The 22,367-nt window shown below is 42.2% G+C and overlaps 2 protein-coding genes across 3 annotated transcripts in view; one reads left to right on the top strand and one right to left on the bottom strand.

Annotated features, from left to right (window-relative positions):
- The first annotated feature begins 1,038 nt into the window (after positions 1-1,038).
- RIOX2 (ribosomal oxygenase 2) lies at positions 1,039-18,246 on the top strand. Of its 2 annotated transcripts, none has more exons than XM_083736960.1 (10): positions 1,039-1,152; positions 4,599-5,031; positions 8,388-8,507; positions 9,307-9,435; positions 10,522-10,625; positions 14,020-14,122; positions 14,912-15,077; positions 15,568-15,650; positions 16,002-16,106; positions 16,626-18,246. In XM_083736960.1, exons 2-10 carry the CDS (start codon positions 4,603-4,605, stop codon positions 16,782-16,784), a joined length of 1,398 nt encoding a protein of 465 aa, XP_083593086.1. In that variant the 5' UTR covers positions 1,039-1,152; positions 4,599-4,602; the 3' UTR covers positions 16,785-18,246. The 2 variants fall into 2 exon arrangements, with proteins under 2 accessions (XP_083593086.1, XP_083593085.1); XM_083736959.1 differs by having other exon boundaries at positions 1,146-1,328.
- Positions 18,245-22,367, bottom strand: part of CRYBG3 (crystallin beta-gamma domain containing 3) — a 64,176-nt gene continuing 60,053 nt past the window's right edge. The window contains exon 22 of the mRNA XM_083735754.1: positions 18,245-21,325. Within this exon, the coding sequence (XP_083591880.1) occupies positions 21,237-21,325 (89 nt within the window). The 3' untranslated portion in view covers positions 18,245-21,236. The remainder of the gene's footprint in view (positions 21,326-22,367) is intronic.

Below are 22,367 nucleotides of genomic sequence, written 5' to 3' on the forward strand. Positions count from 1 at the left end.
TCCCAGAAACTGGGGTGGCATGCAGGATTACTTTCCATGGGCATAGGTGGGGGGGGCAGCTGCTCCCCTAGATCAAGTAAGGTAAAGGTAAAGGGACCCCTAATCATTAGGTCCAGTTGTGACCGACTCTGGGGTTGTGGCGCTCATCTCACTTTATTAGCCAAGGGAGCCGGCGTACAGCTTCCGGGTCATGTGGCCAGCATGACTAAGCTGCTTCTGGCAAATTGGAGCAGCACACGGAAATGCCGCTTACCTTCCCGCTGGAGCGGTACCTATTTATCTACTTGCACTGGTGTGCTTTCAAACTCCTAGGTTAGCAGGAGCAGGGACCGAGCAACAGCTCACCCCGTCAAGGGGATTCAAATCGCCAACCTTCTGATCGGCAAGTCCTACGCTCTGTGGTTTAATCCACAGCACCAATTAAAACAATAGAAATACTTTACTGACCAATCACTGCCTCCCCCAAAAGTCCTGGCTACGCCTCCGTCTTTCTTTTGCGAAACTCAAAACTGTCTCCTTGTTATGCCGAAAGGGACAATTTTAATAACAGCACAGAGTTATCATCGCATTACACAACTTAATTGTTGTGGCTTCTTTCTGTGCAGTTTTAGCCTTTGCCTGATGCTCCTGCAACGCCCTTTTCAGTGATAAGAGTGTATTATCCCAGGTGCGTACAACAGACGTAGGCGTGCGTGAGGGACGAAAAAAACAAAAGGGAGCTAAGGCGCTCTTCTCTCCTACCCCGCCCCCAGCCTTTAAAAAATCTCTTTACGAGCGTCTCCCCTTCGCATAGCTCGTTCCTTTGGGGCAGAAATACAACCGGTGCAGAGAGAGCGCGTGCGCGCTCACACCCCTGAGCCTGAAGGGGGTGCAGTGAGAAAGCTGCGCTTTCCCTGCGCGTCCACACGGCGGCTAAACCGGCACAAGGGAACAAGTCCTAACGCCGCCGCCACGAAAAAGCGCTTATTTCCGCGACCGCCCCGCCTTGCTGTTTGGGAGGCGGGCAAAAAGCAACAAGTCTCCCGCGATAGGAGAGAGGCAGGCGGGTGGGAGGGAGGAGAAGGGAAGGAAGGCGACTCTCCTTCCTCCCGCACAGGAAGCGCTCGGAGGGGCAGCTTCTGCTCACGCTGCAACGCACGTGCACCCAAGCAGGTCGGTATAAAGCGAGGGGCGGCTGCTCGAAGAGCACCTGCGGGTCTCCCCACCCTCCGCCACAGAAATGGCTCCGCTCCCTTCTTCTCCGTCTTCTATTGCAGTGTGAGGCGAGGCCGGCCATACTCTTCTTGGGCAGGACGCCCAATCCAGCAGCCTAACCCCACAGCAACGTGGTAACTCGCACCTAGTCGCCGCTGCTTATGCACCGTCAGCACTGGGTACTCTTTATGGCCGTTTCCCGACGTGCTGCAAATCTAGAACAACCCCCCCCCCCAGCTACCATTAAGAAGAGCAGCCGCGTGATTCTCGGCCGGCTCTTTGCTTGCTGCTTCATTTCCCATTTTGGAAGCCTAGCCTAAGCTTTTGCATATATTCCAAGGAGGGTGATTGAAATGCACGTCCCTTCGTTGGAGGGCGAGGGCCCGATGGGACTTTCTGCTGGGATCCAGTTAGGAATACTGCCGGTGCACGTGAATATTGGCGCGAGGGGCTCGAATACGTTGCCAATTTGCCGCTGCTCTTGTGCCGCTAAGAGAAAAGGATGCAGTTGGGAAAACCTTGGGGTTTGTTTTTTTAAGGCGAGGGGAGGAGGTTTTCCGCGGGACATGAGAAGAAGAGGGTCTGCTGTGTGGAAGGAGGTGGGCCTCCTCCACAGAGCAGTCGCTTTCCCTCCTTATTTGGGGATGGGGAACCTGAGGCCCCCAGATATTGCTGGAGTTAAGACAAGGAGAGCGTTCTTGCCCTCGGACTCTGCATCTGGTCGGCCACTGAGAGAACAGAATACAGTGGTACCTCTGGTTGCGAACAGGAGCCATTCCGGAGGCCCGTTCGCAACCTGAAAAGAACGTAACCCGCGTCTGCTTGTGCATGGGTCGTGATTCGCCACTTCTGCACATGTGTGTGACTTCATTTTGTGTGTCTGCGCACGCGCAAGCGTCGAAACCCAGAAATAACCCTTTCCGGTACTTCTGAAAATGCGCAACCTGAAGCAAATGTAACATGAGGCATGACTGTACAGTGGTACCTCGGGTTAAGAACTTAATTTGTTCTGGAGGTCTGTTCTTAACCTGAAGCACCACTTTAGCTAATGGGGCCTCCTCCTGCTGCTGCGCCACCGCTGCACGATTTCTGTTCTCATCATGAAGCAAAGTTCTTACCCCGAGGTACTATTTCTGGGTTAGTGGAGTATGTAACCTGAAGCGTCTATAATCCGAGGTACCACTGTAGTGGATTACTGTACATGGGCTTTGGCTGGAACCAGCATGCTCTAGGTTCCTACCTTCTTCATGCCCATCTGCTCCAGCCAGCCTCATCAGTAGTCAAGTATTATGGAAAATGCACACCCAACAAAATCGTGGGGTGCGTGCTGTAAGTTCCCCAACTCCCCTTAAATAAACTATTCTGCTTACTTGGTTATGAACAAATTGATTTGAATCGCTGTGGAGATAGCTACCATTGCTTGGATATTTATGACTATGCTGTGGAAAATAGGGGTACTTGTGTTACCTGTCCCGTGTCACTGTTCAAATGTCAGCTCAGCAGTGAGACTGCTATGTGGTCTTCTGCAAGCACATTCACCCATTTGCAATATGGTGCAACAAGACATCTTAATTGCAAGGTTTACTGAAATGATGTACACAAAATGCATACTCTTCGTTGGAGCTAAGTAGACCTGGGCTTGATCAGTGCTTGGACTGGACTAAACAGACTGAATTTTGGGATGGAATAAGGGTGGCAAATAAATATACTAATAAAGTTCTTTGAACATGAAAAGTGCTGCATAAATTGGTAAGAGTTACATGCTGCTGTTTTTGGAAAGGGCTGTTTCAAAACACTAGAGTGTTGCTTATTCTGAAATAGCTCATTTCCAAATACTGCACAGCAGTGATGCGCATCCTTAGCTCGTTAATGTTTTGATTGGGCCTCCTCAAAGATTTGCAAGGAAACATCATTGCTGTCTCCTTTCTCCCTCCCTATTTTACATTTGCATCTGTCTGTTCCTGTTAACCCCATTTTCCTGCAGCTTTTAAGTAGGTTTAAACGCAGGGGGACATAAAGTGGTACCCATTAAAATATTTAGTTTAAAATGTAGCGGAACGGAAAATGAACTAATGTTTAATGAATTACCTTGCCTGCCCAGGGGACCACATAGGTTGCTAAATGGTGCAATGGTGATGTGTGCATAATATCTTTGAGCTCCAAAATCTCCACATGCTTTCCATGATGTGTTTCTGTGGCATTGTTAACGCTACTCCCTAGCTGAAACCAGCTGCTAACAAGCAGGCAAGTGTTCTCCCAGCAGAGAGAATGGGAGGGTGGATTGAGGACATCAGGCAATTGCCATTGTCACAGAAAATGTCATGGGATCTCTGGGACTCAAAACAGAGCAGAATTTTAAAAGCTTTATCTTAAAACTAACATGCATGCAATCTGATAATGGAGGCTTGATGAGCTGAGGTGACCCTGCTGAGATGTGATTAAGTTTTTTCCAGAAAGCCTGTGTTTTGAAAACCTAGAAGAGGAGCTGTGAGCTGTATTAGGAAAAAAATGCTAAAGGGAATATCTCATGCAGAATCAAACCAGTTAAGACTAATCTATGTGTACATGTACATCACCCAGTGTCTTCTCAATCTGTATTTGCCTCTGGAAAAGAACAGAGTTTCCAGCTAGCTGACTTTCATATATGTAGTATGAGATAATTTTGACATATTTTAATAAGGTGATTCTGACTTGCCCTTAAATATACATATTTGGTGTCAGATTCATTGAGCTATCATCATCAGTTCAGACCTAATGAATGTATATGTGAAGTTAAGTTAAGGGGGGGGGGTTGTCTTACATGTATCACTGTACATTGTTTGAATTGAATTGTATTTGCCATTTTACCACTCTCAGTTTGAAAAGGTCCTTTTGGCACTCTTCACAATCTTTTTGTTTTAAAGACCTTGAGCAATTTAATAGGTGCAAACATGGCCACCCCTTTTGATGGTCCAATCCTCAGCAGGTTTACCCAGGCTGCAGTTCTGTGCACACATAGGAGTGTGATTGAACTTGGTCTTACCTCAGACATAGGGCTCCTCCTCCCACTTTGTCATCATTTATCCTGATTTGCTTGCACAAAGCTTACTTAGAGGTTAGATTATATCTGGTCTTTTTGAGCATTTGTTCACGGGACAGTTGTACAACGCACATTCATCCTGATTCACTTCCAAGGTGTTTACACTTCCTGTTAATCATTCATTCACCCCACACTTTTCAGTGCATTTTCCTCTCACTTTCCTAACTGCAAAAAGTCTGTTTTGTTGTTGTTTTCAAGTGGATACCTTGTGCTAGGGTAACAGAGTGCCTTAATCCACTTTAATTGCATCAAGCTAAAGTTGAATTTCTTCTGCAAAGTAGTGATGCTCTGGAGGCACCCTTAATATTTTTGCTAATTTATGCAGGACCATGCCCAAGAAAGGAGGGAGACGAGCTGCAACAGAGAAGGAACAACGTTTACCATGTAAACAAGCAAAAGTGGAAGCAACCTCCTCTTGGCTTATGAAATGTGACCATCCAGAGAGCGTATTTGAAAGTTTGATCTCTCCTGTCAAAGAAGATGAATTTTTCAGAGAATATTGGGAGCAGAAGCCATTGCTGCTTCAGAGAGAGGAGCCTTCTGTGGCATTGTACTACCAGTCTCTTTTTCACTTCACTGACCTGAAAGACATGGTCAAAGAGGGTTTGTACTATGGAAGGGACATTAATGTCTGCAGAAGTATGAATGGGAAAAAAAAGATTTTTAACAAAGATGGCAAAGTCAGCTATGAACAGCTGAAGAAAGACTTTGACCAGAAAAAGGCTACAATACAATTTCACCAGCCCCAGAGATTTAAGGTATGATCTATCAGGTGTCTGTTGTTGTTGGTTGCTTTTGGAGTTTTAATCTGGGATTCTGGAAATTTAGGGAGTAGGCTGTGGTACTATGAGCCTATCCTCTCTTACAATCAGCTGTTGCCAACCTGGATTGAAGAGACCAGGGACACTGCTAAACTGACTGAGAAGCCATAAATTACCGTATTTTTCCCTCTATAACACGCAGATTTTTTCTCCTAAAAAGGAAGGGGAAATGTCTGTGCGTGTTATAGAGCGAATGTGTGGTCCCTGGAGCCGAAAAATCAGGCAAAAATCAAATCGCGGCGCTGCACAGAGAAGCGAAACCTGAAAAGAGGAAGTGGCTGCTTTCCTGCATTCTGCCTCAGGATCTTACTGCCCACCCTCCTCTGTTTCGTTGCTGTGTTTGCTTAAACGGAACAAAGAGCAGGGAAAGCCCCTCCCCTCCAGGCAAGCAGAGGGGAATTCCTCTCTGTGCTGCTGAGGGAGAGAGAGGGGGGAAGGGAGAGAGAGGGGGGAGGGAGAGAGAGGGGGGAGGAAGGAAGGAAGGAAGGGAGAGAGAGAGAGAGAGAGAGAGAGATGGCTGGCTTGCGTGGGGGGAAACTTTTGCCTTTCTTTCCTCCCTCCCGTTAAATCCCTCTCCTGCATTCTTAGCCAGCTGCTTCTCTGCACACCCCTCTCATGTCCCTTCTTTGTTTTTCCTTCCCTCCCCACTTAAAATGTGGTTACAAAGCATAGATCCACATGGATCCTCAGGATCTTTGCATTGGGTCACCCCAAATTCACCATCAGATCACATAGCATGTCCATGGCTACAGCCTGCACCAAAAAAATCATGCACCCACTGTTGCCTGGGGCTGCAATGGTGCAAAAACGTGGTTACAAAGCATGGATCCACAGGGATTCTCAGGATCTTTGCATTGGGTCACCCCAAATTCACCATCAGATCACATAGCATGTCCATGGCTACAGTCTGCACCAAAAAAATCATGCACCCACTGTTGCCTGGGGCTGCAATGGTGCAAAAACGTGGTTACAAAGCATGGATCCACAGGGATTCTCAGGATCTTTGCATTGGGTCACCCCAAATTCACCATCAGATCACATAGCATGTCCATGGCTACAGCCTGCACCAAAAAAATCACGCACCCACTGTTGCCTGGGGCTGAAATGGTGCAAAAACGTGGTTACAAAGCATGGATCCACAGGGATTCTCAGGATCTTTGCATTGGGTCACCCCAAATTCACCATCAGATCACATAGCATGTCCATGGCTACAGCCTGCACCAAAAAAATCACGCACCCACTGTTGCCTGGGGCTGCAATGGTGCAAAAACGTGGTTACAAAGCATGGATCCACAGGAATTCTCAGGATTTTTGCATTGGGTCACCCCAAATTCACCATCAGATCACATGTCTGTGGCCACAGCATGAAGCCCAAAAATGATACATCCACTGTTTCATTCAGAATGTTTTTTCCCTTGTTTTCCTCCTCTAAAAACGATGTGCGTGTTATGGTCAGGTGCGTGTTATAGAGCGAAAAATACGGTACTCTGTTTTTATATTGTTTGTTGTGTATCAGTCCTAATTGGTAAACAGCCTGTTCCCAAGCAAATGCTTAACAATATATTGCTTTTGGATAATTCTGTTACTTAAAACATCCTCTGGTACGTTTGCTTTTAACATTGGCTTGACTTGGGAAAATTTGGGAAATGATACAATTTAAGCTTAAACTTAACTTGATTCATTTTTCTGTACTCGAAGGGGGTACCACTGAGTGCCAGTCTTGCAGAAAACGTGGGCTCTTTTAGAACTACGATGATGATATAAAACCAATATTTCTAGTGTAGAAGAAAGAATGATTCAGGATGTCCTTTTGAGTCTTTAGGAGGAAAAAGTCACAGTTGGAAGAGGTGAGTGAATGCCAGTTAGAAATTAGTATTCCTTTTGTGTACGAACTACAGATTGTTTTCAGGAGAATTCCTTTACAGAATCATGATTAAAGAATAACAGGTGGGACCAAAAATGAAATAAAATGTTGCAGTGTGGTCTAACTGGCCTAGTCTTCTTTCAGGACATTCTGTGCCATTTCTCTCCCCTCCTATGCCCCAGGTTTTCTGATACACACACATCTGTCCAGCATTTTGTAGCTCCTAAGCATTGTTGTTGTTGTTGTTTAGTTGTGTCCGACTCTTCGTGACTCCACAGACCAGAGCACGCCAGGCACTCCTTCCTTAGTCTGTGCTTATTAGACCACTAGGGATTTTCTCTCTTCTTGCTTCATCAAACTTAGGGATTCCCCTGAGGCTGCTAACTCAAAAGAGATCATGAACCATTCTCATTTGTACACTAGAAATACTGGTTTCATATCATCATTGGATTATCTGATACATAAATTATATGATAATGCTGTTGGGTAAAGAAGAAGTGTAATGATGAGCGAGAACAAGATACATATACAGTACAAACAATTACTTTTTGTTTGCTATTCAAATTCAATTTGTGGATTATGGAATTAAGACAGTGCATGAGAATATTCTATAAACTCAGCGTTTCATACCCCAGTAGCCTCTTTTTTTAAAGCAATGAGCCCTTTAAAAAAAACTATAATGAAGTTACTAAACAAATAGATTTATAAGGAAACACTGCAGTTAATGCGTTGGTGCCTGAGGTTGTGCAAGCTGTTTCTACTTGATTTTTGCAGATTCCCTGCTCCCACTATAGTCTTCTATGCCACACCTCCAAGGCCTTTCCTGACAGTGGAGAGTGGAGTGGAGAGTCAGGGGATGTCTGTGCTTGGAAAAGCTTTATTGAGTAAGCAAACATTGGCTTGCACAACTCGATTCATTTCAATAAAAGTAACTTTATTTGAAGGGAAAGCAAAAAGGAGCAGTGATTTGGTTGGCTGGAAGGAATGGCCCAGCAACACTATGCAGAACAGGATTTAGTTGTATATTGTTACCTGTATAAGTGGCTTAATTGAGGTTTGCATTGGCAGGCATCTTGAAACCACTTACACTGGATCTAAGGAAGGAGACTGAATTTAGCATGTGTTGCAACTTCTGTTTGCTGCCTACTTCTCATCTAGCTTGCTGACATGTTTTCAGATAATGCAGCATCTGTATGAATGCCTGTGTATGCAACAGACACACTTTACCTGTGGGAAAGTTGCACTCTTTTATTCTTCTGACCTTTTATAAAGCAGGTCAGGCAGACAACTTGTTTAGAGTGATACATGTTTTTGGAACAATTGGATTGCAAATATAATGGGTAAATATGATATAAGAATAATGGAGGTTGCCTTGGCATTGTTAACTGTTTCTCTGTCTCTTCCCTCCTTTTTTTCTTTTTCTTTTTAGGATGAGCTCTGGAGAATCCAGGAGAAGCTGGAATGCTACTTCGGCTCATTGGTTGGATCTAACGTTTACATTACTCCTCCAGGTTCCCAAGGCCTGCCACCACACTACGATGATGTTGAGGTAAGAGGGCCCACGATGGCCAGTACGTTTCTTGTTTGCAAGAGTTTCGCAAAGTAAAATTAAGTTACAGGTAGGTAACTGTGTTGGTTTGCTGTAGTTGAAACAAAATAAAATAAAAATAAAAAAGTTCTTCCAGTACCACCTTAGACACCAACTGAGTTAGTTATTGATATGAGCTTTCGTGTGCATGCACACTTCTTCAGATACACTGAAACAGAAGTCACCAGACCCTTATATATAGTGAGAGGGTGGGGAGGGGTATTACTCAGAATATTACTCAGAATGTGTGATCGGCTGATAGGTGTGGTAAACCTGGTGACGACTGTTAATGACTGCAATTGGTCTTCCAGTAAAAAGCAAGGGGTGAGATGGCTAAAAATAGCTTTATCATGTATAATGAGATAAAAATCCAATGTCTCTATTCAGACCAGGTCTCTCCATGGTTTTAAGTTTGGTAATAAGTTGCAATTCAGCAACTTCTCTTTCCAGTCTATTTCTGAAATTCTTTTGTAATAAGACAGCTACTTTGAGATCTTGTATAGAATGTCCTGGGAGATTGAAGTGTTCTCCTACTGGTTTCTCTGTCTTGTGATTAATTTTGTGGAAGTCATTACATGGATGATGCGTGCACATATCACATGTGGATTCTGTTCGAAATAAAACCTAGTACTACTTTCAACATTTACAAATATTCTGTTCTGAATAAAGAACTCACAAATGTTTATTCCGTAGTGAACTTAGCTGAAAGTCTGAGGAACGGTGAAGCTTTTTGATGCTTACTGACTTACGGTCTTTGCAGGTGTTTATCCTACAGTTGGAAGGAAAGAAGCACTGGCGACTCTATAAGCCTACTGTACATTTAGCTCAAGAATACAACACTGAGCCTGAGGAGAAGATAGGGACTCCAACACACGACTTCATATTAAAGGTATTCGTGTCAGAAACACCTCTAGGTGCCTGAGCTATAGATGAAGAAAATGTCTAAGACCTTGACATATTTCGCTGTTGGCGAATAAGGCTGCCTGTACCCTCTAGGTCTTAAAGAGAGAGATTGGTTGTCTTGTTTGACATGGCTTATTCCGCTATGCCTCTCCTTTCAGTCACATTTTCCAGTGTCACTTCATACAAGCCTTTCTACTGTTAGGAGAATGAGAGGGTACAGATGTGTCCTGGTGTTGTTCTTGTTATTTAGCAGTCCCATTTTGGAAGTTGATTTAAATTTGGGTAGTATTGTGAGCTTCTATGAGCTGGCAATGCTTCATGCATCTGTGGTAAACTGCAGTGAATATCGTGTAAATTTACACAGTTCCAGGATTAATACAGTGGTACCTTAGGTTACAGACACTTCAGGTTACAGGTTCTGCTAACCCAGAAATTGCACCTCGGATTAAGAACTTCGCTTCAGGCTGAGAACAGAAATCATGCCACAGCAGCAGCGGGAGGCCCCATTAGCTAAAGTGGTACCTCAGGTTAAGAACGGACCTCCAGAACGAATTAAGTTCTTAACCCGAGGTACGACTGTACCTGTCAATGAAACAATTGCTTTGTCTCAGTTTGCTTTGCTGCTATCTTGTAGTTCTTATTGTTTTATTGCTTAGTCTGAATTAATTGTACTTTGTTGTTTTTTGCATTTCTGGAGCTTTCTGCATTTGTTATTTAGTGCTGCGCAGTGTGTTTTATCTGCTGCTTGGCCTAGTACCTGCTGCTCTGCCTTTTTAGTATTGATCATTGTAAGGCAACTTAAATACTATTCACTTTTTTCTTTTTTTCTTTTTAATAAAAAAGTAGGTTTCTAACAGTCCATGGAGCTTAGCTGTAGGATTTTGGATGTCTGCAGCACAGCTCCACATGAAAATGGGGAAAATTCTGTAACATGACAGAATTGTCTATTCAGCTGTTTGTGTTTTTGTTATTGAGAGAGTAATTTTTCTTTATTTTGCAAGCACAGCAATGTAGCCTTAATAAACTGTCAAAATAATTTATTTTTAACTGTCCTGCCCACATTTTCTTCCAGCCAGGAGACCTGCTATATTTTCCAAGGGGTACCATACATCAAGCTGACACACCTCCTGGGATATCACACTCTACTCATGTGACCATCAGCACCTATCAGAACAAGTAAGCACTCTGCCTTATTCTTCTAGTATGAGTTTTCTTGTCAGTGACTTTAAACAAATGAATTGGGCAAGCTATTTTTATTTTGTTTTAGCTATAGAAGATTTATATTCTATACCACTTAATTAACCAACGCTAAACAGTTTACATAAGGCAGGCATGTCCAAAGTCTGTTTCAGGGGCCTCACAGCCCTTCACTTCATCAAATTTGGCCCTCTTTGGAAAAAGTTTGGATACCACTGACATAAAGCAACATAAAACATTAATTGCATTCATTGTTTTGTTTTTAAGGGAAATAGTACTAGCTTAGAAGATCTGGGGGTGGGGAACCTTTGGCCCTCCAGATGTTGCAGAACTATAACTCCCATCATCTCTCATGTCTTTCCAATAGGCAAAATCCTTAATTGGAACAAGAATCTCTGTTACATTAAGCAGGGATTTAGAGACAAGAATGGGAGGCAGTGAAGAAGTAGGGGAATAATGAAGTCAGATCCTGGGTTTCATGCTGGGGTTTTGTGTTCATGTAGTAAACATAGCTGGAGTTAGGTGTTCAGGCAGCAAAGTGATTTTTTTTTAAAAAAACAAAGACTGATTCAGCAGCAAATGGAACTATCATTAAGTTGGGACCAGAAGCAACAGAACAGTTGTTTTTTAAGCCCATGGTACTGAATATGTTCAGGAAGAGATTTCCATGCTGTGGTACCATGAACTTCATATAGAATAGCCACAGTGCTAATTAGCCTTGTCATGAAACACTTTGTTTCTTCTGTGGAGGCCAGTGGCATTGGCAACTCTGGTCATTGTAGCTAGATACAGACTCCTAGGCAGCCCTCTGGCTAGTTCCTCCTCCTTCAGAAGGACAGGACAGGAGAGAGCATTCTCTGGCAGCCCCAAAGTTGTGGAACTCCTTCCTTACAGAGGTGTGTCTGTCACCTTCATTATATAACTACCAGCAAATGTTTAAGACACACCTCTTTACCCTGCCTTTTGACTCTTGAGATGTATATTTTTAAGGCCCGCCTTATTTCTGTAGTTGTATGTTGTTTTAAACTGTTATTAATCTTGAGTTATAATGTGCTTTGATGTTGTAACCTGCCCTGGAACCTTAGGGTGAAGGGTGGGTAATTAATAATAATAATTAATGGCCCATCCCAGGGAGGGGTACCCAACTATAATGCTGGCTTGATCAGATCACATTCCCTGGATTAAGGTGTTTGTCACTTCTCCTTTCCACCTAAATCCAAAGAAGCTCTCTAGGTTCTGAACTGGTGTATGTCATCATTAATGGACTGGATGAGGGTGAACAAATTGAAACCTAATCCAGAGGAGACAGAGGTGCTCTTGGTCAGTCAGAAGGCAGAACAGGGAACAGAGATTCAGCTTGTGCTGGATGGGGTAACATTTGCCCCCAAAACACAGGTTTGCAGTTAGGGTTTTCTCCTGGACTCACCTCTGAATATGGATGCCCAGGTCTCTGTGGTGGCCAGGAGTGCATTTATTTGCACAGTTAAAGCTGGTGCACCAGCCGCCCCTGTTCCATAAAAGATGTCTGATTTGGCCACAGCCTTAGTTACATCATGTTCTAACACGCTATGTGGGGGCCACCTTTGAAAAGTGCTCAGAAACGTCAACTGGCTCAAAGAGCTACAGCCAGATTGCTGACCAGGACTGGTTATAGGGAGCAGGTGACTCCCTTGTTACAACAGCTCCACAGGCTACTGGTCTGTTGCAGCGCACAATTCAAAGTGCTTGTTATCACCTATAAAGCCCAATATAGCTTAGGTTCAAGCTATGTGAAGTATCAGGTTCCCTCATATGAATCTTCCTGGGGAGTCCCTTCTCTCAATCCTGCCACCCTCACAGGCACGCTGGTCGCAGACTCGGTGGCTGCTTCCGGACTGGAACTCCCTCCCTAGAGAAGCTAGACTGTCCTTCCCCCAACAAGTGAATACCTCCTTTGGGCTTTGGGGAATTGACTGCTTTTAATGAAAGGGCTGGTCCCATGCTATTTTTATTGTAATTATTGGTATGTTTTAAACAGATGTTATATAGTTTAAATTCTGTCAATATTTAACTGTATTTTAGGGATTATTTTTCTATGTTTTTAGCAGTTCTTATTTTTATCTGTGAGTGCCACCAGGGGAAAAGGGGTGGGATAATGCCACATTTTTCCGTGTATAAGACTAGGTTTCCCCCCTAAAATATAATGTCCAAAATTTGGGTATGTCTTATACATGGGGGCCATCTCCCCCTATTTTCTTAAATCGGAGTCCCCCAAAATAGGGGCATCTTATACATGGGGGTGCCTTATAGACAGAAAAATATGGTTTGTTTATTTATTTACCCACCTACCTACCTCGAATCCCCGCGGCGGGGTGAGCTCCCGTCTTTCGGTCCCAGCTCCTGCCCACCTAGCAGTTCGAAAGCACCCCTAAGTGCAAGTAGATAAATAGGTACCGCTTTATAGTGGGAAGGTAAACGGCGTTTCCGTGTGCTGCGCTGGTGCTGGCTCGCCAGAGCAGCTTCGTCACGCTGGCCACGTGACCCAGAAGTGTCTCCGGACAGCGCTGGCCCCCGGCCTCTTAAGTGAGATGGGTGCACAACCCTAGAGTCAGACACGACTGGCCTGTACGGGCAGGGGTACCTTTACCTTTACCTACCTACCTACCTGCCTACCTCTGTTGAGGTGGACAATTTAATCCATTTGACTTTTCCATGCTGTTTCTCACCTACCTGCTTTTTCTGTACAGGAGACCACACTGAAGCTGTGTTACACTATCCTAAGCCAGTGTTTTTCAACCTTTTTTGGGCAAAGGCACACTTGTTTCATGAAAAAAATCACGAGGCACACCACCATTAGAAAATGTTAAAAAAATTAACTCTGTTCCTATATTGACTATATATAAAGTAATTCTCTTGAATAGGAATCAAATAAACACAAAGAAAGTATTTTATAATTACTTTATTATGAAATAGTAAGTAAACAGAAATATGAAAAAATTATAATTTAAAATTTTTCCCATGGCACACCAGGCAACATCTCGCGGCACACTAGTGTGCCGCGGAACAGTGGTTGAAAAACACTGTCCTAAGCAATGCGAGTGGAGCATCTTTCAGGCACTTGTAGCTAGCAGCCTGTTAATGACCTATGCTTCCTTAGGATGCCCTGAAAGAATTAGACTGTATTTCCTGATCACCTAGGATATGAGTACACATAATAGTATTTTTGCTAAACTTTCTCAGTTTCAGTCCATGTGGGTTAATAGGATGTGCTGGATGAGCACTTGACATTCAAAACCAGTTTGCTTTCTCTTTACCCTTAGCAAGAAACATTGCACTGAATTAACTGGCTTGGCATTAATGCCTTTGTTTCCCTCCCCTCCCCCTTGTATGGCAGCTCTTGGAGAGATTTTTTGCTGGACGTGGTTCCTGGACTAGTGTTGGATACGGCGAAAGAGGATGTTGACTTTCGGAGGAGCATTCCAAGGCAGTTACTGATGGTAAAGATGCAGAGCTAAAGAAAATGAAGAGCAGTGTGCTTGCTGTCAGAGGAAAAGTGCATAGCCACCATTTTAAACACAGAGTAACTCCCATAATCTCCACTAGTAGTTTCATAATGTTGGAAGAGGTCAGCCTTGTTTTTTAGCAGCAGATCTTCTTTACTGTGTGGTCACATTTGTTTGCAAAACTAAGCCAGGAAGCTTTTTAAACCAAACAGTGTACAAGCTGCACCCTGGCACCTATAATAGTCCCAGCAAGTGTAGGCAAAACTGCAGAGTTTTGTTATGGGTCTTGTAATAAAGAGAGCTAATTGCTAGCCTTCAAGTTTCCATCTGTAGCTTGATCCAGTAGCTTTCAAAGAAGAACACTAAATCCAAATTAATACCAAATTTTATGTTTTGATAATGTGGCATTTGAGTCTATGTAACTTAGCCACTGCTGCCTTCCCATAACTGGCTACATGAAGAAGAGATAAACCGAACACTTGTTTGTTCCAAAAATCTTGCCTTTACAATTCTGTCCCAGCACAGCTGGTGATGATGATTACAATTTGTTATTTGCCCTTCACCCTAAGGTCCCAAGCTGGGTTGCAACAATAAAAACACAACATTAATATTAAAACACAATATTGCACAATATTAAAAACTGTTTAAAACAGCTTATAATGACCAAAATAAGGTTGGGAGCCAACATCTGCAATGCCTGGAGATCTTTGGATTGCATTCCCAAGTAAATTAGGATCATGTTTCTAACTACTAGCATAAATTCTTTTTGGTCTTTTTCTTTAGAAGGCGGATTTATCTGATTCATCCAAGCAATTAAGTGGCTTCCTGAGATGCCTTGCAGACCGTCTGGAAAATGGTAGAGAATTGAGGTCATCCGACATGAAAAAAGACTTCATTATGAACAGATTACCTCCTTTCTTGGGGACTAGCTTTGACTCTCTGGCTCCAGGTAACATTTTAAGTTTGCAGAGGGTGCTTTTCATAAAGTGTGGGGACTGGGAAGAGTTTGTTCCATAGATGTAGCAGTAAACCAGTTATTTACATATATTACATATGGAACCGGGCCATCGATTAGTTTAATGTGTGGATTGGTTCAGAGAGCCTGTACAGATGTTACATTTCTGAAGATTCTCTTCCCTTCTTTCCTTTTTTTGATATTTCAATTAGCATTTTAAGAGGGACCTAGATTATACTGCAGCAGCTATGTCAGTGATAGATGGCATTTTGCATTTTTTTCTAATTAGGAAAATAGCCTGTGATCTTCCATGACTGCTTCAGCTGTTATACTGTGCATACAAGGTGACTGAACTAAGGAGATATTTACAAGAATTAGCCAACTGCACTAACTTCTGCACCTGCTCTTAGTCAAGAGAGATATAAGCAGCACAGGCTAGCTTGCTGCTCCTCTCGCTGAACTAATGCTATTCTTCCTTGTCTAGGTGGAGCACTACCAAAAATAGACAGTACAATCAGGTTACGGTTTAAAGACTACACAGTAATTACAGTGGAACCAGACCTTTTGGTGAGTACAGAGGAAGTGCTTGTAGAGACTTGCTTTTCAGTGAGGAATTGGGTGCATGTTATTTTTCGGCTGCTTGAATCCCACAGCATGTGACTGGGATTTGCTCTGACATTATAGCAATTCAGTTCTGTTTTGTAAAGAGAAAGTGTTACAGTGTTTTGTAGGAGTTTCAAAGACAGCCTTTGAAATATAACCAGGTGCTGGCCTTAGCTAAGGAATTTCCTAATTACTACTGCTAAAAAATAAGAAAGGTGAGGCTTATAAAGTTATGGTAAAATGGAGCAGGAATTTTGCAAGTGTTTTGATGTTGATTGATAAATTACAATGTCTTTTCTGTTTCTCGTTTTTTAGGAAGAGTCTCACAAAGAAATGGTTTTTGTCTATCACTCTTTAAAGAACAAGAGGGAAGTCCATATGATGGGGGATGAGGATATGAATGAGGATGGAATAGCAGAGGTTTGTTTTTAATTCTGCTTGTTAGGTCAGTCATTGATGAAGTCCATGTGGAAATTCCTTATTTTCAGATCTGTCTCTTCTAGCCCCCCTCCACACCTGGTGCTGGTCAGCAGTACGTTAAGTTTTTGCCAGACTGCTGTTTGGGTTTGTCTGTTTTAAAAGCTGTATACATTTTGTTGGCAATATGAGAACGCTGCTGGGTCAGACCAAGGACCCATTTACTCCATTACTTTGTCCCAATTGTAACCAGCCAGATCTCCAAAAACCCACAGGTGTGGTATGAAGGTGGTAACTGATATTCAGGATATACTGCCTGTGTGCCTGGAGGAGGTTGCATTTAGCTAGCCTAGTCAATGTAATATAGAAACGTGTGTTGATAGATTTATAATAACTCTGTTCATCTGTATAACAGCAGTAACTACTGGCGCAGGATATATTATTCATATTGGTGAGCATGAAATGTGTCAAATGTTTAGTTCAATATGGCGTTAATAACACACACACTCTTTCTCTTTCTAGACTCATGGGTTACGATTTCCGCTCTCGCATATGGATGCATTGAAGCAAATTTGGAGCGGTAACACTGTCCGTGTTAAAGAACTGAATCTGACTTCAGATGCAGAAAGAGAGAACTTGGTGGTATCATTGTGGAGTGAATCGCTCATTGAAGTTGTCTAGAGGCATGATCCAGTCAAAGTTAAGTATTTGTAGGTCTCTTAGATGTTGCTGGGAGAATCAAGTGTGCCCTTAAATTAAAATAGAAGGGACCCAAGGCACCAGCCAGCCAAAGTTAAAAGTGCTTAAATCTGCCATTGCACAGAAACAGCAAAATGTTACCTCAGGCATACAAAGGCTTTTTACATAGTTTTTGTATGCATAGTGAGTAAGGGTACTACTAGGTTTGTTGAACATAAAAACAACACACAGGAGGGTAAATGGGGAAGCTGTGGCCCTCAAGGTGTTGTTGGACTCCCAAGTCAGTGGGAGATGTGGGGAGCCGCAAGTTCAGCAGCCCTGGTGCAAAGTAGGAATGAATGGTTCATGCTTTTCCTGGTTTCAGCAGTGACATATGTACAGTGGTACCTTGGTTTACAAACTTAATCCATTCCAGAAGTCCATTCTTAAACCGAGGCCTCCCACTGGTCGGCTTCCGTTCTTAAGACTGTAAACCGAATCGTTCGTAAACAGGGCTGTTCTTAAACCGAGGTACCACTGTACACCTAAAGTAAGGAGGCCTGGTCTTGCCATACGAAAGCCAGTGACACCCCAAATTGTGGATAGTGCCATGGGCTGCAAACATAAAAGCGTCGGCCCTTTTTTGGGGTGAAAGTGTGCTTTGTTGTACAGAAAAAGCCAACCTGCACTGCATCTCATAAAGGATGCATCATGTAATTAGTTGCATGAAAAAGCAACAGTAAAAGCACAAAGGAGCAGAAGCCATTTTATAACTATCTGCCCAAGCCAAATGATACAGAGTTACCTGGGTGTAACTATTCAAGGTGTATAAATTGAGAGGAACCAGACACACATAAAAATGTGATAACAGTATTGCACCACAATAAGTAAGAATGGAACGTTGTTACTTACTGTGACACTTCCTCCTTGTTTGGTAGGCTAAGGCATCCACTGTGGGTTGTGTCTTTTGCATTTGCCTATTGTGTGAGTTTGCACCATGGGAGGAGAGAGACTGAAACAATTGTGGTTCTCGCACACTTTATCATTTGCCTTCCTTTCTAGCCAGGCAACAACTGGAGGGAAAACTACCACATGGTTCAGTTTGCTTCATTGATCAATTAATAAGATCAGTATGTGGGGCATATGTTTTTAGTGCTCCTTCATCCTTACAATTCTGTACTGGTGTTGTGAACAAAACCCAGGCCTTTACCACATTCTTGCCCCCCTCACCCCCAAAAAGCATTGTCTCTTCTATTGTTTTTATCTGCTGCTGTCCTTTACAATTTTAGGGTGACAGTGTTTTTTCTTAAATACTGTGATCTTGTATTTTATCATGCAAGTTTCCTTGTAATGGCTTGGCACCACAAGGTAGCTTAAAGCTACCTTTATATAATGAAGGTTTGAATTAATATTTGGAAAACAAAGCAATACATCTCGTGTAACGAAAATAAAACTGCTGATACTATTTTGAAGTATTTTTAATCCAATAGCACAGAGAAATGTCAACTATATACACTATATATAAGGTCACTTTTGGACAAAATGTGATAACTGGCATTCTGGTTTTTAGGGGGGGGGGAATTCTCCCTTGCATCATTTAAAAAATATTATTGCAGTTTGTGATAAATATACCATGAACAGGATAAAGGCAATCCACCCCTTCTATCCTTTAACACTTTATATACATTAAATATACACACGTACATTCCAGTCAGAATGACCCTCTAAACTCTACAGCTCAAGTATTGTGTCTCTGTGGGTACAAGCCTTGTGGATAGAAATAGTCCCACAGGTGCAATAGAGCTGATTTGGTCCCCAATACCACCTTGTCTAATAAAGTTACTGGTCTTTCAAAGCACCAGTCTGTAAGTCCTTCACTTTTGGGAGCTGCGCCTGTGGTGGGACTAGAGCAAATACAGACGTACCTTAGAAGCCAAGCGGAATCCATTCGGCAACCAAGGCACGGCTTCTGATTGGCTGCAGGAGCTTTCTGCATGCAATCGGAAGTCACGTTAGACATTTGGCTTTCAAAGCATGTTCACAAACCGGAACACTCACCTCCGGGTTTGCGGCATTCAGGAGCCAAAACGTTCAACTGGCAAGGCATTCGGCTTCCAAAATACGACTGTATCCTAAAAGTGTGCTGCGCTTAAGAGTGCAACTCCATTCACGCTTACTTAGATTCCTGTTGAATCACGCTTACTCCCACTAAGTGGGGTTTTTATTGTAGTCATAGTTACATAACACTGATACACCAAATGAGAGCATCTTGTTTGAGGTTGACTGGATTTTACATTGTCTTGAAAGCACTTTTTAAAAAAAGTATTAAATGTAGTTTCAGAATTGTTTGATTTTAGCATACACAAATTCCATCTATTAAATAAGTGCTTCAGATGAAAATACATTTAAAGATCCTAGTGACGTAAAAAATGAAAAAGTAGGTGTATTATTTATTTTACAATCTAAAGTGCTTATTAGGATGCAGTGCACACACACACATATGCAGCATTTCACCTTGCATAGCTCCCTTGGTTCTAGAAAAACTAGGTTTTTTTAGGATATGAAGACTGAACTGCTGGTAGAGGTTGTGCAAGAGCCAATCAAGGCTGCTGTTACTGGTGTGAGCTACTGCAACAGTTTGCGGCCCAGGGTGCCTCTGCTGCTTCTGCAACCAGTGACAGGAGATGTGGCAAGGTCAGTTATGTCTCCAGAATGCATGTGGTTGATGGCACAATGCAGCAGAGTTGTGGCTCAAGCCCTTAGGTAGATGTTAATATATTAAGAATGCCATATCTTCATTATAAAAATAGAGGTTTCCCCCCAAAGTTTTTACTTTTTCCTTAAGTCTGCAGCTATAGCAAATATGAGAAATCTAGTCTTACACTGTTTGGTTTTAGCTATTCAAGCTTGATGTTCAATTGTTTCCAAAAAATACATTAAGGTACACAGAAATAACGAACTGATCCAGCTTCCAGGTGCATAACACAGTTGCATGGAAAGCTACATGTGCAAACAGGCCCTGAACATGTGGCCACCATTTTCATTTATTGACATAAGAGGTTGCATACCTCAAGCCCTTTAAAAGTGGTTAAAATTCTGCTAAATTCAGTCCCTGTGGCTCCTCATTTCCTGCCAAAGCAGCCAGTCAGAAGGATTTTAATTAACTGGAGTGAACAACTGTATTAGACTGCAAATTTAGTTTTAAACTCAGACATTGTTTTGCACAATTCCAATTTAAGTTTGAGTTTAAAACTAAGAGCAAAGATGAAAGTGGAAAGGTTCTTGCAGGATAGGCAGAAGCAGAGCTCCAAGTCTGAATTTATCTTCAACTGGAATTTTCATATCCTTTTACACTTAGGTTTTCCGTATTTTTGGAAAGGGTTTTTTTTTTTAAAAAAACAAAAACCCCAAACAATTTGCATATGTAAAGTGGTACAAATAGTGCTGGTGCAACTTTCCAGAAAACAACTGAACGTGTGGTGTTGACTTGTTCTCTAGTGGATGAACTACGCTAAGGCTTAGAGCTATGTTAAGTTTATCAAACGCTTTTGGCGTTCTGATTTTAATAACTCATAAGTGGATGGAAAAAAACCCAGGGCACAATCCAGCCAAAGTTAATCACTGCAAAAACCAAGCATATACTTTAATCTCCCTAGTTAAACACTTTTTAATCTCATTGGTTTTTAACTGTCTGGAATTGTGGCTACAGTAGGTAGACTAGAACAACAGCAGAAAGTTTTCTATACAAAATCTGAATCATTGCCAATATTTCTCTGTGACAATGCTCTGTACATTACCAAGCTACTAGTGAATAGTTTAAACTAGTCACTAGATCTCTTACATAAATTCTCCTCTACAATAAAATACTATTGAGAATGGAGAATTAGCACTAAGCTTAACATTAAATAAGCTGTCTTTTCATATACAGTTCTCAAAGCATTTGTTTTATCGCCATTTTGAGTTTCAATGATGAAACTTACCTGAGGCAAAACACTCAATTTTTCAAAAGTGAGATATATCTAGATATGAGGAAACAGTGCAATAATCAAAAAGCTTCTACTTGTAGCTTAAAACTGTAGGAGATGCATTTCAGCTCAAAGTTTTGTTGTTTTTTAGCTCTCACATGATAAGGAAAAGGGGGTAAAAAACACATAATTAGCAAGTAGAGAATGTTTGCATAATCACCACTGTAGCATTATTGCTTAATAGGACTCTGCTGAATATGCCATTGCTCTTATGTAGTATATCTGTTCACAAGGGTAAAGAAGACAATATAAGATTAAGCATTCCATTGCCACTTAAAACATGTGACAGTTTTGGATTCCCTGGCTAGCAGAGTCAGGCACATTCTATAACACGCTCCAGTGCTGTGTGACTTCAGTAGTTTGTTCAACAGTGTTTTCATCCCACATTTGTTCAGAGTTTAAAATGGCTTTATAGTGGAGTGAGACACACTCACAATATTTCGAAGTCCCATATCTGTGTGCATTTGCTGGTGTCGAGCTGGTTTACAACAATGTGGCTCCTGTCATAATAATATCCTCCTAAAATAAGAGACATTTGAGAAGGTCAATAGTTCACGTCAATTCATTATTGATTATTTATAAGCCTATTTTTTCCATTGCACTAAATGTGCCGTACTTGTAAAATGTTAACACCTAAAAACTATTTTAAAAATTGTTTTCATTAGAATACCCTCTTTCAAGCTAAACTGGAAGCAAGATGGTGACAATATATACACGTGATCCAGAATTAATTAGTCCTGCACAGTGTATTTCAGGCAATTTTTTTTTTTTGCCTTATATTTTTTCTGTTTTTCCAGCTTATGTAGGACAACTTTCCAGTGTGCAAAGAGCTGCTATCTATAAAGGTTTTCTTTATGATTCTGAGAAAAAGTGGTTGTATTAAAGCTGGAGTGACGCCTGGGTCTGTCCAGACTCTGTTGATGCCCTGGCCCTGTTATTAAGTGCCAATAATTGTATTCTTAATCTGAGATCCTAATGTATGCATGGCAATTTGGAACGCAAATACTGACAGACATGAAAAATCTGACCTCAAAGTCAGGCAGAAATGGCATACTTTATAACAGGGATGGCCAAACTTCGCATCCTGCTGTTTTGGGACTACAAATCCCATCACCCCTGAACCCTGGTCCTGTTAGCTAGGGATGGTGGGAGTTGTAGTCCCAAAACAGCTGGAAGGCCAAGTTTGGCTCTATAAGGCAGCACTGCAGAGTATTCCCCCCCTCAAAAAAAAGCTAAGCAAAATATGATCATTGTAGCTAAATGGATTATCCAGATTCAATCTTGGATACACAAAGTGCGTTTTATCATTGTTTATAAACACATGAATCTTTTATTTGGTTTCACTGCATGCTTATGGAAACTGCAGCTGCTGCTGCTAGCATAGCAAAGTAATATTCCTTTAGATTCCATTGTTACTGGCAAGACAAAAAACAAAGAGTCCTGCTGGATCAGACCAAAGGCTCATCTAATCTAGCCCAGCATCTTATTTTCACAGTGACACCACCTCCAGTTAACCCTCCCCTGGCTTTCCTACAGCGTTTGTACCCCGAGATAGTGTGCC

Source organism: Podarcis gaigeae (assembly GCF_964106915.1).
Source record: "Podarcis gaigeae genome assembly, chromosome: 4".
Taxonomy (NCBI): domain Eukaryota; kingdom Metazoa; phylum Chordata; class Lepidosauria; order Squamata; family Lacertidae; genus Podarcis; species Podarcis gaigeae.

What these genes read in the sequence shown, in the direction of transcription:
- RIOX2 (XM_083736960.1), top strand. Translation starts at nt 4,603, where the DNA reads ATGCCCAAGAAAGGAGGGAGACGAGCTGCAACAGAGAAGGAACAACGT. An exon ending in CAGTGGAACCAGACCTTTTG is followed by an intron (nt 15,651 to 16,001) that starts GTGAGTACAGAG and finishes CTCGTTTTTTAG; the next exon opens with GAAGAGTCTCACAAAGAAAT. An exon ending in ATGAGGATGGAATAGCAGAG is followed by an intron (nt 16,107 to 16,625) that starts GTTTGTTTTTAA and finishes TTCTCTTTCTAG; the next exon opens with ACTCATGGGTTACGATTTCC.